This window comes from Serinus canaria, chromosome 18 (assembly GCF_022539315.1).
Source record: "Serinus canaria isolate serCan28SL12 chromosome 18, serCan2020, whole genome shotgun sequence".
Classification (NCBI taxonomy): domain Eukaryota; kingdom Metazoa; phylum Chordata; class Aves; order Passeriformes; family Fringillidae; genus Serinus; species Serinus canaria.
Window position 1 is genome coordinate 4,622,334 of NC_066331.1, and position 17,046 is coordinate 4,639,379.

The 17,046-nt window shown below is 39.6% G+C and overlaps 1 protein-coding gene across 15 annotated transcripts in view; it reads right to left on the reverse strand.

Annotated features, from left to right (window-relative positions):
• STXBP4 (syntaxin binding protein 4) overlaps positions 1-17,046 on the reverse strand; it is a 77,647-nt gene that overhangs the window by 13,123 nt on the left and 47,478 nt on the right. For 13 of the 15 annotated variants that reach the window (XM_050981481.1, XM_050981477.1, XM_050981480.1 and 10 more), the window contains one exon: positions 15,272-15,329. In XM_050981481.1, the coding sequence (XP_050837438.1) occupies positions 15,272-15,329 (58 nt within the window). Of the gene's footprint in view, positions 1-837; positions 2,046-15,271; positions 15,330-17,046 lie in introns of those variants that run through there. The other 2 variants (XM_050981482.1, XM_050981476.1) reach the window with 1 other exon arrangement.

Genomic DNA, 17,046 nt, shown 5'->3' on the forward strand with positions numbered 1-17,046 from the left:
CATAAAGCATCCAAATGACTACTACAGCAAATACCATAAGGAATTGAGATGACATATTTTCTGTAGCTCATGAGTCTGTGCCATTCTGAGAAAAAGGATTTAAATAAAAATGCTTCTGGAGTGTCCAAGCCTGAAACTGAAGCACATGCTCTGTCCCTTTGGCCTGAGCTCTCTGGGAGCACAAAGGAGGCTGTGGAGCATGCAGGAGCCACTGGAGCAAATATGGCTAAACTATTCATGTGTTATTGCTAGGAGAAGTTTTCTTAGAAATGTAAGTTACTGTGGGTCTGCTGAGCAAGCTTTTTCCCCCTAATCCACACCACCTGTGTAGATTCACAGATAATTTGGGTCTGACGTAGTTGAAAGTACAAAACAAATTTTTTCTATTTGCTTATTCAATATACCCTGACATCTACTTCCTGCAAAGCCTGTAAAGGCCTCTTTTGTGAGCTTCAGGAAGGACATTTGGGGATGTGCTCTCTAGCTCTCTGGCCAAGTGCAGGAGATTACTGGGCTGCTATTCTAAGGCTTGACTAGGATTTCAAAAAAAGGTGAATTATTTTGGTTCAAAAGGATCAACTGTTCTAGTGAGCCTGACCTGGCACAGCTCTGCACTGCTGAGGACAGAGAGCATGGTCAAAGCACCAGAACTGAGACTGAGTCTGGTTTTGATATTCATTCCTCAGAGGACAAGGATTCTTAACTCCAATGCCACACCTGCTGAAGACAGACCTCAAAAAATGTGACTGCAGCCTGTGCCTTCTTCACACTGCCACAAACCCCTTCTCCCTCCTGGACTGAAGCAGAGATAGAGATTTCCTTTGGCATATCCATCAGCCTTCTGCAGGTTCAGGTCTGTCTCATTCATTAGTAACATCCACCATTATATACACAACACACATATAAAGAACATCCAGAAAAATGTAGCACGGAATCATCCATTTGACAAGGCTGACATCAGACATTGTGCTGTGAATAATAAGATTTAAAATATCCTGTGCTATTGAGGTACACAGGAACCTGTTCATTAACTTGCACTAGCACCCCCCATCATTTTCTTTATCCTCTTTAAAACATCACCAATGTGTACAAAATGATTTTGTTCTACTTAAAGGACCAGTTCTGAGGAGGTGACTGATTTCTGCTGATCCTGGAGGTGGTTTCACAGTTTTCATTGTACTTGAAACTTCACAGCTTCCACTGAAGTATTTGATGTGTGTCTGTATGGGTTTAGCCAAGTACAAAAGTAGAATAATTTTCATATTGCCTCATATTATTGTTAGAGTATGATGTCCTCTATGAAAACTTTCTTTTTACTTGATAACTTATCAAAGACACATTTTCTAAAGCTTAACAACCAATCTTAGTATTTGTTAAAAAAGTCATCAGGGCTCCAATATTTGTAATAAATCACTAAATTTCTAGTAAAAAAACTTTTTTGAAGATTTCTCCCATAAAAATAAGAGTTTTCAGTTAAGTTATCCCCATTATTCTCACTAGCATTGGTTCAAAAACCCCACCTCACTTTGCATCTCTCAGTCAACCATGAGCTGGAATCTACCACTAGTGGTCCCATCTTAAATCTCATGTTGCTCAGAGCTGTGAAAATTTCAGCTGACCTGGAAAATTCAGCTTCAGGTCAGGGAAATTATGGGTCCATGGGGAAATCATGAAAAGACTGGGCCTTAAGGTCAGACTGATCCCTGGCATAACAAAATGGGGCAAATTAAGGACTCCTGTGGCACGTGCATCCTTTGTAGCACACCATCAACAAATCCATCTCAAAACCAGCAGGAGTTCCTCCAGCTTGAGGAGGAGAGATGTCACCAGGTACGACTACATCACACGAGGAAGTAGGTAGATTAAAACCTGTGCATCTGCTCACTAAGGGACTAAAACCAGACAAACTACTCTCTGTCCACAGCTGTCCTCAGCTCTTGGGCCTGGGAAGGTCTCTGATCCCATCCTCCTCCTCCTCCTCGGAGCAAAGCAAGCTCAGAGCGCTCGTGACGGGGTGGATCCAGGACGTTGTCTGTGTCACGTGGCTAAAAACCAACAAGAAATGCTATCAGCAAGCCAAGAGGCTTACCATCCCAAAACAAGGAATTCCAGCTGGAGTCTGGAGTTGTAAAAATCATTATGACACCTTCAAACACAGGATTTGTCTTTTTCTTGCCAACTGCAAGATTTTAAAAAACAAAACGTGGAGTCTTCAGAGAGCCTGGACTGGAGGTTCCAAGTCCCAGTGCAATAAAGAGAATGCTTTTGTATGAGACTCCTGACACAGACTGGTGACATTTCTTGTTAATTCTTGGAGCTGCAGACAATTAACACAGCAGGGTATTGTCACCGACATGTTTTATGAAAAATCCTTTACTTAGGATTTTTCCCCTCCTGAGAGCTGAGAGGCCTCAGGAACAAACTGTAAACAATTCTTATCTGCTGCTGTGGAATGCAACAGAGGAAATCTGTGATTGGCCCTGTCAGACTGTTTCCAATTAAGAGCCTATCACAGAACACCTGTCCGGCCGGTCTCAGTCTGAGAAGATTTTTGTTTACACATTTTATTCTATTCTTAGCTTAGTCTTGTAGTGAAATCTTTCTCTCTATTCTTTTAGTATAGTTTTTATATATTATATAATAATAAATCAAGCCTTCTGATACATGGAGTCAACTTTGTCGTCTCTTCCCTCATCCTGAGACCCCTGTGAACGAGGTAACAGGGTATTACCATGGCCATCTCACTGGTTACAGCCTGAGGGAGGCAGGGTGGTCAAGAGGAAGTTGAGCAAATGTGGAATCCCATTGTAGAAACACACTCATCTGTCTAGAACATGAAGTGTCCAGGGCCAGCCTGGATGGGGCTTGGAGCAATCTGGAATAGTGGAAGGTGCCCCTGTCCGTGGCAGGGGGTTGGAATGAGGGGGTATTTGAGATCATTTCTACCCAAACAACTCCATGATTTCTATTCTAGCATCATTAACTAATTCCTCTTCTTGCAGAAAGAATTAAAAAAAAAAAAAAAAAAAAAAAAAAAAAAGGTGTGTTTTTTACACATCTTCTAGCCCAAATTCTGGATGTGCTCCCACAGCCTTTACACACACAATAAAAGGGCATCAGTGCTGATTTTTAAGGTTTAAACCCTACACTTGACATGCAGGCTAAGCTGCTTTGTAGTCTCTGGAAAGCTTCTGTGTGAATGGAAAGAGCCCAAGCAGGGCTCAGTAAGGACAGACACATGGACAGGGCTGGAGTCTGTGGTGAGAACACTGCACACCTTGTGAGTGGTGTGTGCATGTGAGCCATACTGTGTGTGGGCAACACACTGCCTCTTCTCCCTTCTGGAATAATGTGTTCTTAGGAAAGGAAATAGCTTCTTTTCACTTGGAAAAAAAATCTTGCTAATAAATTCACAGTTTTTATAGTAAAGTCAGTGCAAAGATTAATTTTGTAATATAAGTTCACTACAAGAACAAGCTGAAAAATACTGTAGGTATAATAAATGCCACGAAGGACAAATGGCTCTTCTCACATGTCCTAATAGTGTCCCTAAAGCCCAGGTCTGTACTCACTTTCCAGGTGCACTGGTTTAATTAAATTTGAAGGAACTACTCTGGATTTACCTTTACAAGTGAGAACAGGTTTTGTCTTTCTCTGTGTGAGAACACTCCCTTGAATAACTGATTACAGGAACAGATATATTGAAGCAGGAATTTGAGTCAATGTTCCACTACACTGAGTGATGGGTTTGAGATCACTGTTCTCACCACCATGATCATATTATTCACACCTTTCAGCTGAGTGCACTGAGCTGAGAATCAGTTGGGTGTGATGAGGATGATACTGTTGACCAAAAGGTAAATATAATCTTAATGTAAATCCCTGCTCTGAACAGGTAACCTGTGAATTCAGGCACTACCTCAACTGAGGCAATGACTGAAAAAGGACCACACAAGGAAGACAGTGGAATATAAAGGCCATACTCTCTCTTCTCATACATTAAAAAAAAAAAAAAAAAAAAAAAAAATCAAACCCCAAACCCCAAGTTATGTGTAAAACCAATTCAGAAGTGCTCTTTTGGTGGGAGCAGGACTGGATGGACTCCATTCCTTCTTTTGTTACAAAAAAAGAAGCATTACTGGGGTTGTAGGATTAGTTTCCCAGGAGTTAAAACGAAAGGAACAATGAAAAACATGTTCCTACAGAAAATACACTGCAGCAGGCAATCACCATTCTTAAAGACAGTAATTCTTTCATTCTAAGAAAGCAAATGTTCTTTTTTTACTAGGAATAAGAGCAACTTGCCAAACATTTCCAACGTTTACCTTCAGAAAGTCAGGTGACAGCCAACATGAACATGAAAAAAGTTGTTTTACAAGGTTTTATGAGAGACTTGGTAATAAAGTCTGTGCAACCAAGAACACTGTTCCCATTATTCCACAACACAGGGAAATGTATGCATTCATATTTATATTATGAATATATTTACATCTGTAAATATACTCAGAAAAATAGCTTTGCTACATATTTCTGCAATGTTTTCTATAATGTCAGGAAATGCCTTGTTTCCCAATTAAAATATTCAGTCAATAAGGCTTAGTATTGGAGATGTGCTCCAAACTGAAGTCCCAGCATGTGATTTATTGGTATAACACTCAGAATTTCTTGCAATACCTACAGAATTACAGGTGCTGAATGAACTGGATTCCATCCATTCCACCTCTGCCAATGCAAGACTTAATGCTTCCAGCACTATTTTAAGTGTTGCCTACTTTTATCAAACCAATTCTGAGCAATCCATAGCTGAATTTAAATAAGAACAAAATGATTTTAGAATATTTTTTTTCCCACTTTACTTCCTCGTAGCATGCCCTGACCTGCTGTGTACCTGAAGCCCTGGCTCCATTTTCTCCTGAGCATGCAGTATCAACCCTGTGAAATGGGAGAGACTGCACAGCAGTAAAGAATTACATGGAAAGGCATCCACAGGTCTTTAACATATCCAACTAAAAGTCCTTTGTAAAGTGTTTCTTCTTCAGAAGATTTTTCTCCTACATTCTCCAGGGCCAGGAGGCAAATGACAGCATGCCCAACTTCCTGCTACTGCTCTAAGAACTTCAGTTTGCTCTCACACAAATTAAATGCACAAAATTCTCCAGATCTTTAACAGTGCAAAACTGTGGCACTGAAATCTGGGTTACCTTTCTCTGTATTTGATGGCATAAGATTGTTTCATCACTGGAAAGAAAGAAAAGAACCAATTTCCATTCATTTTCAAGACACATGGGGCCAGGTTTTGCTGTGTTGTCAAGCTGCTGCTGCAAACACTTCTGGTTTGAACCCAGCTCCTTTCAACTTGCTCTAGACTTTATCCCAGGGGTGATTCTCTTAAGACAGTTTGGTTTAAACCCTTTGCCAAAATCCTTCCTAGGCAAAGAGCTCTTATAAATAAACATTAAGTCCAAATACCATGTCTCACATTGTAGACAGACACACACAATATGTGGAGATTATTTAGGTAGAGAATAAATGTATAAACCCTGCTGCTGTTTATTTTTAGCTCTCCAAAAGTGCTGTGACTAAAGAGCTTTGACATAATCAGTCCAAGGAGATAATCCCAGATTTACTGGTTTGGAGAACATTCTTGTATTAGAAATACATCCTCTCTGATTTGTGTGTTAGAGCCAGCAATAAAATGTGAGAGGGAGTCCAAATCTACCTCTAGGTTTTGCTTAACTGATGCAACTGATTTGAATATTAAAGGACTATTTGGAAAGCCAGCATTGCAAAGTTTAAATGTACAACATTTTCCATTTGCAAATGTTCCTGCTCAAAAGTCTAATTTAACATTTTCAGAGCAATTAGCAACATTTAAAGATTTTTAGGTTTTCAAACAAATCACTGCTATCGGAGGGCAGCCAAATTTATTGCTAGAAAACAGAAACATTTGATCTGGAAATATGTCAGTAGATTAGTCTGTCTTTTTAACATTAGCAAACTGCAGGACAAATTTCAGAGCTTGGGAAAACAAACCATGAGAACAGAGGGATGTTTTGGCAAAGAAATAGTAGTGGATTATTTCAAATGCCATTATAATTACTCTCCTTATGGCTCTTCCTTCTTCACATGGAAAATAATTTCTTTTAAAACTGCAACCTCAGGCAATCTTTTAAGAAAAGAATAACTCAAAATTTCAGAGAAAAGATAGTGGAAAAAACATCTGCATATTTTTTTTTTAAATTTTAAGCATTATCAAAACATCTTTTTCACCTTAAATTGTGCTCTCCAGCCAGGGCCAAAATCTGGAGCCTAACAGGGCACTGTGAAGTCTGGCAGACACAAGTGGTTCTCAGTGCAGGATGTTGCCCTACAAACCCAACATGCATTATTGGAAGTTGATTTTTCCTCCCTTTTGACATGGGATGACATTCACAACACCTGGCTCAATGTTTCAACTGCAACAGGGTTCCTGAGCTTTAAAAGGAGCCACTTGGTGCAAGATCCCTTTGTTTGAGATCAGTTCAGGAGAGGAGATGCCACCTTAAGCATTTACTCAGTCAAACTCTCCTAATGAACAGGGACTATTACTCATTAGGGGCCAAAAAGGATTTAGCTGTATCTGAACTAAAAATGCCAAATTCTGGCAGATGAGCCCTGTTCTTCTCTACCAAACTGAGCAGCATGGAAGATGAAAGTGAAACTCTGCTTGTGTAAAACAACACAAACCCCACATTTTCCTCCTTAATGAGCATACCCCATAAACTAAATCCATGTAATCCATAGCAGTAATTTCACTCAACTTTTAATCTGCCTTTGCTTTTTGATTTCCCAATCTTCACTAACCCTTTAACATACGAGAGTGCTCAGCTGAAGAATATTGATGATTGATAAAGCTGTTCCTTATCTCTGCACAAAACCTCTGCAAAGTCCTGGTGGCCCCCAGTGCTGCTGAGAGCCAGGGACCTGCACACCCTGAGAGCTTCACCCTTGGGTGCTTTCACTGTTGCTACTGCAATAATCATTAAAAAATGCAGCAAACAGCACTGCTAGTTGTAGGTGCAATGGGTTTGAAGGGAACATGCTCTACACTGCCCAGAAATATATCCCACACAGTGCTTTGGTAGTTTTCACACTTGCATGCATCTCCCAGTTGGAAGGGCTGGAGTTGCTGGGAAAGGAGCATGTGCCATCTGCCAGAGGGCAGGGAACACCAACTCCTCACTCCCTCCTTACCCAGTGGCGTGCAGACCCTGGGCACTGCTGGCTTGGAGGCTAATGAGAGCCAGAGCTACAGAAAAATAAAGAACAATGCCTCTGAATGAAGATTCTGAAACTTAATCCTTCATGCAGAGGGTCTGCCATCCTCCCTGCCTGCTCTGGCACAGGCTCTGTGTCACTCTGTGCTGGACTCCACACAGCTTCACAAGATTTGCTGAAATTACTGCCTTTGGCTTTTGTTTTCAGGCCCTTCTGTTCCTGTTCCCCTTGTGCTTGGGACAGCCATTTGCTTTGCAAGGATCCTTTATCCCTTTCAGTGTCCCAAATTTCACACCTCAGAGAAGGCTCTCAGCTCTTATTCTCATGGTTCTCTAAAGCAACTCTCTTAAGCCATGATCAGAATTCCTTGGGCACATTTGGAAATGTTGTATAATTAGAATATATATAATCCAACATAGATCCAGCACAATAGTGGAGCTGTCCCAGCCTGCAGCAGCCCCTTGAGGACCTTCACATCCTGGCAGGGAAAAAGAATCACCCTTCCCTATTAGAGCAGGTCACAATGGAGTAGGAGTTCCAGGGAGTTGCTGCTCCTGAAGGCAGTCCATGGGATCAAGGCAATAGCTGGCTTTTAGTTCCAGCCAGGCTCCCTCACATGGCTGTGGAGTTTAGATAAATACAGCAATATTTGGTAGACAGGATGGCCAAAATGTTGGAAGTGGGTCAATTCTGTTGCCCTCAAATCTCTACCTGCTTCTAAACCACTCTATTATTCTATTAAATATGGAGCTGCTGGTTCTGCACCTCACACATTCTGGTGCACTCTTAACTTGAACTATTTCTCAGCTTTCCAGAGCCAATCCTTTTAACACTTTGCTGTTGTCCCTTATGGATTTAAAGCTGGTATTCATATTTTGTTTCTTCAGCTCTTGGAGGCAGCACACACCTGCAGAGCCAGCCAAGGTGTCTGTCATGGCTGGAATCCCCTCTGGAAAGGCCAGGGGCTGGAAAGCAGACACTAAATGCTGTCAAGCACTGGAAAACTCTTTGCTATTTTGAAGAGCAAATGTTGGGAGGATCTGCCAGGAATAACTTATTCTGAACTGTAACTAAAGCATTTTAATTTAGCAGGTAAGCAATTAGAGCAAAATAAAACAACTGAGTGACATTGATGCAAGTATTATCTACCAATCAATCAATCAATCAATCAAAGAGAGCATCTAAGGATGACAGATACCAGACAGGAATCCTAAAGGCAGCTTGAGAAGGGCTTTTGCACTGCATTTATCAAGATAGGATTATTTGAATGGAAACATTCATTTTTTCTTTTTCCTTTTTACTTAAAAATCATTTAAGCCTGTACCCTCTTACAAGACATTTCAAAAGGAACATACAACCTCTGATAGTACCCCAGGAGATGCTGGGCAGGTCCTGGAAAATGTCAGTGACCTTAATTTTACTGGTGTAATAAGATCAAGAGCACTTGTCACCTCATGGAGCTGTGTCCTGAGGCAACATAAATGTTTCTTGTATTTCCCTCCGAGATTGCAGATTTTGCTTGAGTATTAATTAAAGATTGAGCAATATAAAGTGAAATCCCAGAAGACAGTCTTGCTATTTATTCCTTGATTAAACCAATTAAACCCTTGTCTACTCAGAAAAATCTATGAGCCATTTCAGAGGGCAGTAATCACTAGGAAGATTTATCCAGCCAAACAGTGTGTGCTGCATCATTAAAAATTGTCAACAATAAACAAATTGCCCAAACTAAAATAAAATCAGTAACAACAGCAGGATCTGAGCCAAGGCTGAATCAGAATTAAGGTTTGAGTGACAGCCCAGACACTTCTCAGCTTGAAAGTACTACCTGAAATCTGTCTCCCCCAGGATCAGCCAAGTGCTGTTCCTCTGGAAGTGCTGGTTCAATGTGTGCAGTTACTCACAGTCCTGTCTCTAAGTGAGCTGCATAAAAATTCTGGTGCTGTGTATCTGCAAATGCATCAGAGCATGTTCAAGGCTTTTCTTTAAACTCCTTGTGCACTACACTGACATGAACCTGGAGCAGTGACTTTGCTCCAGATGAAGCACATCCTAAAAAACCTTGCTGTGTGCTTTGATCTGCTCCTGATGGCCCTCCAAAACCCAGGGAGCAAAATAATTTCACTTTCTAGTGTTTTCACACAGAAGAAATTTTAACAGATGCCTTCTGTGACAGGCCAGAAGCTGGACAGAGTGTGCAGTATCTGTGGAAGTTGAAAGAATGTTTCTCCACTTTGGTTCTTGATATTAAAAAACAATCTCCCAGGAAAAAAAGGATTGCCCAACCAAAAGAAGCTTAAGGTCTTAACATTCTTGTATTACAATCTCATGTTATCATAAAATCCAATGCCAAGTTTCCTAGTTCTACATCTGAGATTATTTTCCTTGTAGTCATGCAAACTGATTTCAGTGAGAATCAGAGAAACTGAACTCAAAAAAAACCTAAGAGAAACATGTCAGGACTAACCAGATTCACATGGCTTCTTCAGAAGGTGTGTGAACTGATGCTGAGCCAATGGATGGAGACAGCTCTGCATCCCTGTACTTTAACAGCAATAACAGCAGATAGCACTTGGTTAGTGCTCAGCCAGTTCAATTTAAGTATTTCCCACTTCTTGTGACTATATAACTATTCTTTATTTTCATTCAGGAGAATTTGAGGATAACAGGTAAAAGGAAATATTTTCAAAAACAACCTCTCTTTTTTTTTTTTTTTGATGAAATTTAAAATAGGAAAAGTCCAAATTTTAAGAGATGCAAAGTAACTGCAGCTTTCTTTGAACTCGGTGGAACCAGCACTGCATGCCTCAAATTACCCATCCCTACCCACAAAACATCAGAGTTAAGATGGGGACACCTACAATGATGACTTGATAACTGCTACTTTTGGTGCAAGTAACTTGCACACTGCTTTACAAGGAGCTGGGAGCAGAGCTGGCACTGGATTCAGTCCAGGGGAATTTCAATTTCATGCTGAAATCAGTATGGCAGATCATGGGTTTTCTTAGTTTGCTGCTCTGAACTGACTGAAAACTTTAAGTGGAACATACAGAAATTTACTTCTACATAAGGTCTGCTATGATTTGAACTTAACTGATTTCTTCTAGCAAGGGCCACAAGCCTTGCTAGAGATAACCTGCAGACAACCAGGATATTGTAATACACCAGAGTATTCAGAAGTGAGCTGAACACCCCTCAGTGTGCTGGGGCTTGCATCCTTTGTTTATAAAACAGCAGAAATGTGCAGAGAACATTCAGAAAAGGAACAAATTTCTATTTTCAAGTTACCATGCAGTAAGTAAAATAATTGTGATTTATTTCCTTTTATGATGATACCTTTAACTCTAGTGCTGTAAAACATCAATGTTTATACTACAGAAGTTCTTCATCTATCACACATGCTCTGCTATTCTTAGCTCAGCTAAAATGATAAACAGTTTCTATGAATGCCCAGTTTTCAGTAAAGTAAATGGTGTCTCTTTCCCAAGCAAGACCAAACAAAATAAAATTTTTTAGTATCTAAATGCAATGTGTCTGCTTTACAAGAAGAAACCTGATTTGTTAGGCATGATTTAAAAATCCACTGGAACACATAATGTGTGTTTTGTATTAATCTGTATTTTCTAAGTATTGACTTCAGGGTTCTACTTAACCAGGAGCAAATTCTCCACCTCCCAATGGAGCACCTGAAGTACACAATGCCTCCATAGGAAACTTCTGATTTTTAGATAAACTGATGAAAGACAACTCTAAACAAAGCACTACTGTTTCCCCTTTGTTGAAAGACAGAAAACACCACAGGCCCTAATACATCTAAGGGGAAAGATCGCAAAAGTTTTAAAATATTTGAACTTCTACTTGTCTTTTGTGAAAATTTAAGATCAGCATTCTTGAGGAAAATAGCTGTTAATGTAGAATATTTGAAATCTAGTCCTATTAAAATGCTAGAGAAACAGTGTTTACAGGGGCAAAATTCACAGCTGGTCCTTACAAACCACATACATATGCAAGGAGTGGGTGGGAGTAGGAGGGAGCATAGCAAGGGCCTGCCTAATTTTAGGTGCCAGCCTTATGATACAGAGCTGCCATATGTTAAAGGTGAACACAGTGGGAGGATAGAAGAGATTAACTAGAATGGGTTTTCTGGGGAAAAATTAGCGTGTCCCAGCTATGGAGTTTTATGCTGTTCTTGTGTGATTTTAAACTATCAGGATTAAACCATTAATTAGCAGATATGGTGCCTCCCTGGGAGGGCAGTTCTGCACAGACTCTTTCTCCTATTTGAAAATCAAACTCAGAAATTCCTAATTCACAAAATCAGTTCAGTGGTAGAATGAATAGACACTGTTTGCACTGCTGGATTTTAGTGCTGGAGCATACAGCAAAAGTGAGATTTTGTTCTAGTGGTGGTTGGTTACAACACTTTGTAAACTCAAATTAACACCAGAACTAAGCCTGGATAAAACCAGCCACATGAAAACTTGAAAAGTGAATAAGATGGCCTTTCCCCTCTTTACAAAACTTTTCCCATCCTAATGCCTTCCAGCTGACTGTAAGTGCTCTCACACTCATCTGGGTGTAGGTGATACTTTAGGAGGGCTCATGAGCCCCTTTGTGTTTCTGGGACTTACAGATGAAATGCCTGTTTGGGACAGAAATGTCTATTTAAAAAATCAGTAACTTAAAAAATGTCTTCATCAATCATCTCATAGTAAAATTAATTAATGAACCTTTTAGCTTATTATGTGGGGTCTCTTCAATGCACTGATCATCCAAGTTCAAGACAGAGAATAGAAAAATGGGGGAGGATCCACAGGAGGGTCACCAAGGGGATGGGAGGCTTGGGGAACTTGGCACATGAAGAAATGTTGAAGGAATTGGGTTTGTTCAGCCCACGCTTCTCACAAAGATGTTGGGCACAGACAAGAAGCAATGACCACAAGTTGCTTCAGGGCAAATTTTGTCTAGGTTAACAAACCACTGTGACAACAACTAAATGTTGGAATGGGATACCCAGCCAGTATAAAATGGATTGAGATTCCAAATGTAAATTCCTGAGGAACCAGGTACCAGTGCCTTGTTTCTCTTGATGGGGCATGAATCTGGTGCCATGTGTGAATGACTGGTTCTATGGCTACATAAAAATACAACAGTGCTTGTCCTCTCTATTATTTTAAAGTACAACAAGTTATCTTAAAATGTATCCGGGCCCAAATTCCACCTTTACTGCCTGGCAGGAGGGATCATTTGCAATGAAGCTGACCCCTATCTACTGCTGGAATTTTTGTCCTTTGATAACTGTTAATTCATTTTATTTTAGTAAGACACTTGAACTAGTGTTTTTCCTAGTGCACACTGAGCTGTAACTCAGAGAGGCTTCCATTCCAGTTTGCTATTCCATGGTAAAGCTGTAAAAATGAGCTCAATACCCAGCCCAGGCTCAGGTCACTTTTAGCAGTCTAAAGGTGGTTTCTCACACTGCAGCACTGACTAGTCCTGACAATCTGGTTGATTGAAAATAATGTACTGAGGCTGAAATGATTTGCTGGATAAAAGTGGTGATTTCAAAAGTTCTCCTGAAGTCAAGATTCATGGACAAGATTCAGCTTTCCCTGGTAGCTACAGGGAGCTGCTCAGCCCAATATAAATGTTTTATTCATGTCAATTATTCACATAAGTGGGTTTCACTTTAGTGTGTAACACAAGCCAGCTGGTTTGCTTCTTTTAAACTCTGATTTCTCATGAACCTCATATTGCTACACCCCTTCAGAGATATTTATGGAAATTTTACAGCAAGCTGTCTCAAGCTTATGTGCTATTAAAATTCCTTTCTGGGGTGTTTACTGCATTAGATTTATAATGTATAGATTTATGGACTCAGCTACTTGATGGCCCAATAAAGCATGTTGGAACTGAAGGCAACTGCTAATTAAAATAATATTTGATTGTACATTTGTATACAGGAAGTGGGCTAGTGCTGAAATACTCTTAAGCCCCTCATGGCCTTGGCTTGGCTAAAAATGAATGAAAGGATTCTAAAGTAGAATAAAAGGATTGGCATTCACAGCCAAAGAGAACAAGAAGGTTACAGCATTAGTACCAGGGCTGTGAAGTATCAACTATTCTGATAATCCCCATTTAAACAATTAAGATTAAATCCTACTGGAAAGGATCAGCTGATAAGATGGCCCCTCAAGCTAAGTTCCTTCTAGAAAAAGGATCTTCTCAGTGTTGGTTTTCACCCTGAAATCTCCACCATTTGGTGTTAGAAACAAGGGACTCTACAAGCCATGCTCCTTGCTCCAAGCAGTTGACAGCTGATTTCATACACATCACACAGTGTAGTAAGAGGTATGGCTTGCCAGGCATGCAAACAGCCTGGCTTACACTCTGCAAAGGCATTTGGAAACAGTGATAAAAGCAAAAGAAGGAAACAGTTAAAAATAATATTAGTTACCATGATGTGTTATTGAAATGCTCAGTTGATTCCATTCTAATGAGCTGCATTGAGAACTCTAACACCACTTCAATGTGGAGACTCCACTCACAAGAAGTTTTTAGCCAGTGGTCATGAAGGGTGATTTCACACCCTTCTCTGCCATTAAATGGATAAATTTTCCTTGCCTTTGTTCCCCACAAAGACTGACAGGCAGAATTTTTTATGGCAGATTACAGAAGGCAACAGCAATGGAAAACCTGGGCACTTTCCCCAGAATAAAATGAAGAGAGTCACTAACAGTGAGATCTACAAAAATGCCTGAAAAAACTTTTTCATGTGAACTCCTGAGTTCCAACCTGTAATTGCAGCAAGTGGGGATAAGATGCAAAACACCTGATGCTTTCTGCAAATTAGGCTTGCACCACCTAGAGCAGCTGAGATTCTACTGTTGCTAATAAGCATCTGCATGTCACATCTGCAATGGTTCAGCATCCAAGTGCAGAGCTCAGAAAGACCTGTCTGCACACATCCACCAAATCCAGCTTTCTGCAGAGCCACTGAGGCACATAACACAGGAACAAACCCAAAAAAACCCAAGGGAGATGCTTCAAGAATGTGTCATTTCCTCTGTTCTAATTCTAAACTTTATTTTTATTGATATTGTTATTGTTTTATTGATGGTGTTATTATTGATAACACCATCTTCAAGCCCAGTTTCCAGTCACACAGATAAAAGCCCATAGTATTACCCAGAAAAGAGTCCAGCATCCACCTTAACTTCCCACCTGTCCTATCATGGCTCCCTGTATGAACAGAGAGCCCAAGGGAACAGTGCTCTTTTTTTAATAGTTGCTCTTGTATTTATTTCCATTGCTATGAAATTGGCTTTTAATTCACTTTAATTTCCTAAGCTATTTTTCTACTTTTTTTTTTTTTTTGTATAAATCTCATGTAGTAACCTACATCTGTCTGAAAATAAAAGGCACCCTTTGATTAGAGCTGGAATGCAGGATCATATACAGTGTATTTGGAAACCTCTGCAGAAAAAAACATGTCTGCTTTAATACATCTTGCTCGAGGCAGCATGGGGTGAGGCAAGGACAACTGAGCAGTGTGCTTGAAAAAAAAGGAAAAAAACCCTGCTTTTCTTGGCCAGTGAATGCATCAAGTTCAGTGTTATTTATGTGACTTTTGGAAGAGTTTGGGATAAAAGTAATTTATTTGCTTCCCTTCCTCTCTTTTAGGAAACTGCAGAATTCCACCTGCAAAACTGTGTTTCTGGCACCTATAAGAATTAAGCACTGTGGAAATTTAAGCAGCTAGAATAACTTATTATTAACTAGATCATGATATATAAGGAATGGAGGTGAATTATCTTTTTCACCATTTCCTTCAGTCTTTTAGAGGAACAATAAAAGAAACCCTATTATATAAATTAATCTTCACAATATTCTAGAAAAAACAGCATACAGTGCAACGTGCAATAAATTTTTCCATTAATTCTAGTTCTGAAAATGTGTTTAGTTTGATGTGCTTCTGTTTCAATTCTGACCCTTTTTCCCCAGAACTACTTACTTGATAAAATATTTGATTCCATCAGCTGTATAAGCTTCTTCCCATCCATAAGGCAGACCTAAGAGGAGATAAAGAAATAAGTCTCTCAAAACTCAAGTGACATAGAAAACATATTCTTCAGACAGCTTAAGTTACAATGCTGTCATTTCAAACAATGTCATAAAAAGTTTATAAATCAATACCTCCCTTTGTAACAGATAATTATATAAACAATTTAACAAACTCTTGCTGTGCCACAAAGCTACTTGCTTTGATGATACATTTATTACCAGATGATACTTTTTTTATAAGTATCATTTGATGACACTTCTATTACTAGAATGCTCAGTAATACTTCTACTAGGGTACTATTCTAGATTTCTTTAAAAATTAAATTGTCCTAGCAAATCTTTACCTTTTTAATAACTATTTTTTCAAAACAAACTCTTGGTAGGGTTTGAAAAGTGCTGGAGAAAGAAGCATCAGTCCCTGTGTCAAAATGCTCCTGCTTTTGTGACACTGCACTGTAAAGTACATAATGGCAAGTGCAAGGTCCTGAAAAACTGTGGGTTTTTTGAGACTAGAAATATATATAAAATCTAAATATGCAAGAAAAATTGTTCTTAGAGTGTTTTGCCTGAAACTCATCTTGAAATGTTAGTGTCTTAGAGTTAAACTATTTTTGTTCAAGTCCCAGTGTATCTAAAAGACCAGCTCATTAGAACCATCTGTGAGCCTGCTTTTGGTTTAAAACTTTTATTTGGAAAATGTTCTGGTCTGCAAGCACCATCTGAGCTTTGAAAGCTGGACTCCTCAAGGACTGTCCTAAGTGCACATGTTTATTTTTTTACATTTCTTTTTTAAAAGGGTGGTTTTCTTCTGTTGTCACACCTTTGTCCTTAGTGTGGTTCTTCTTAAAAGTGGAGAGAGGTAACTTAAGTTCTCCAGTATAAACAGAGTTCATTACAGCCACTGAATCAGGACTGGGCACACTGGAGCTGGTACAAACCTCCTGGGAAGGAATTATACCTGTAGGCACCCAGCGAGGCACAACAAGGAACCAAAACTCCAGAACTCAGGAAGGGAACTTGAGAACTGGGAACAACGCTGTGATCAGTCAGTACAGCTTGGAAAAGAAAAAACCCATTGGATTGATTTATTTTCCCCTATCAGTTTTAGCCCCATTAGTCACTTATATCAGGCTTCTTCCTCTTTTCAGTTTAGAACAGATCTATACAACCTGCTCCTCAAAACACACTACCCACTTCCTTTCAAAGAGAATAATCCACAGCTACTTCCCTTTAAACACAAAGTAGCTGCTGTGGAGCAGCTCTCAGGCTCTGACTCCATTATCAAGGGAGGAAGAAAAGGATGTTTAAACTATAAATATGCAAGTCATGCTCACTGGTTCTTCCTTCCTCTCCCATGAAAGATGGGGCCTTTATTCAGCATGGATATTTTCTGGTTATTTAAATGGCAATGGGATTCATCCCTCAATTGCTTCCATCTGCCCTGGCCTTTCCTTTTTCCTGCATGAAGCATGCATAAATAAATGACCAAATAAATGTCCAAATAAATGGCAATGGATTTGCCCAATTATGAGTGAAAGCCCAGCATTAGCTCTGTACTTACATGGATCCCCTACATCACCTATTTCATTTACCAGTGATAATTGCACTTTTTTCCACTGGTGATTTGATTAAAATTTTTTTCCTCTTCTAAATGAAGAACTGTACATAGATGGCAATAACTGATGTTCTGTACTCTTCCCTTACCCACTGAAGACTTTGCTTTTC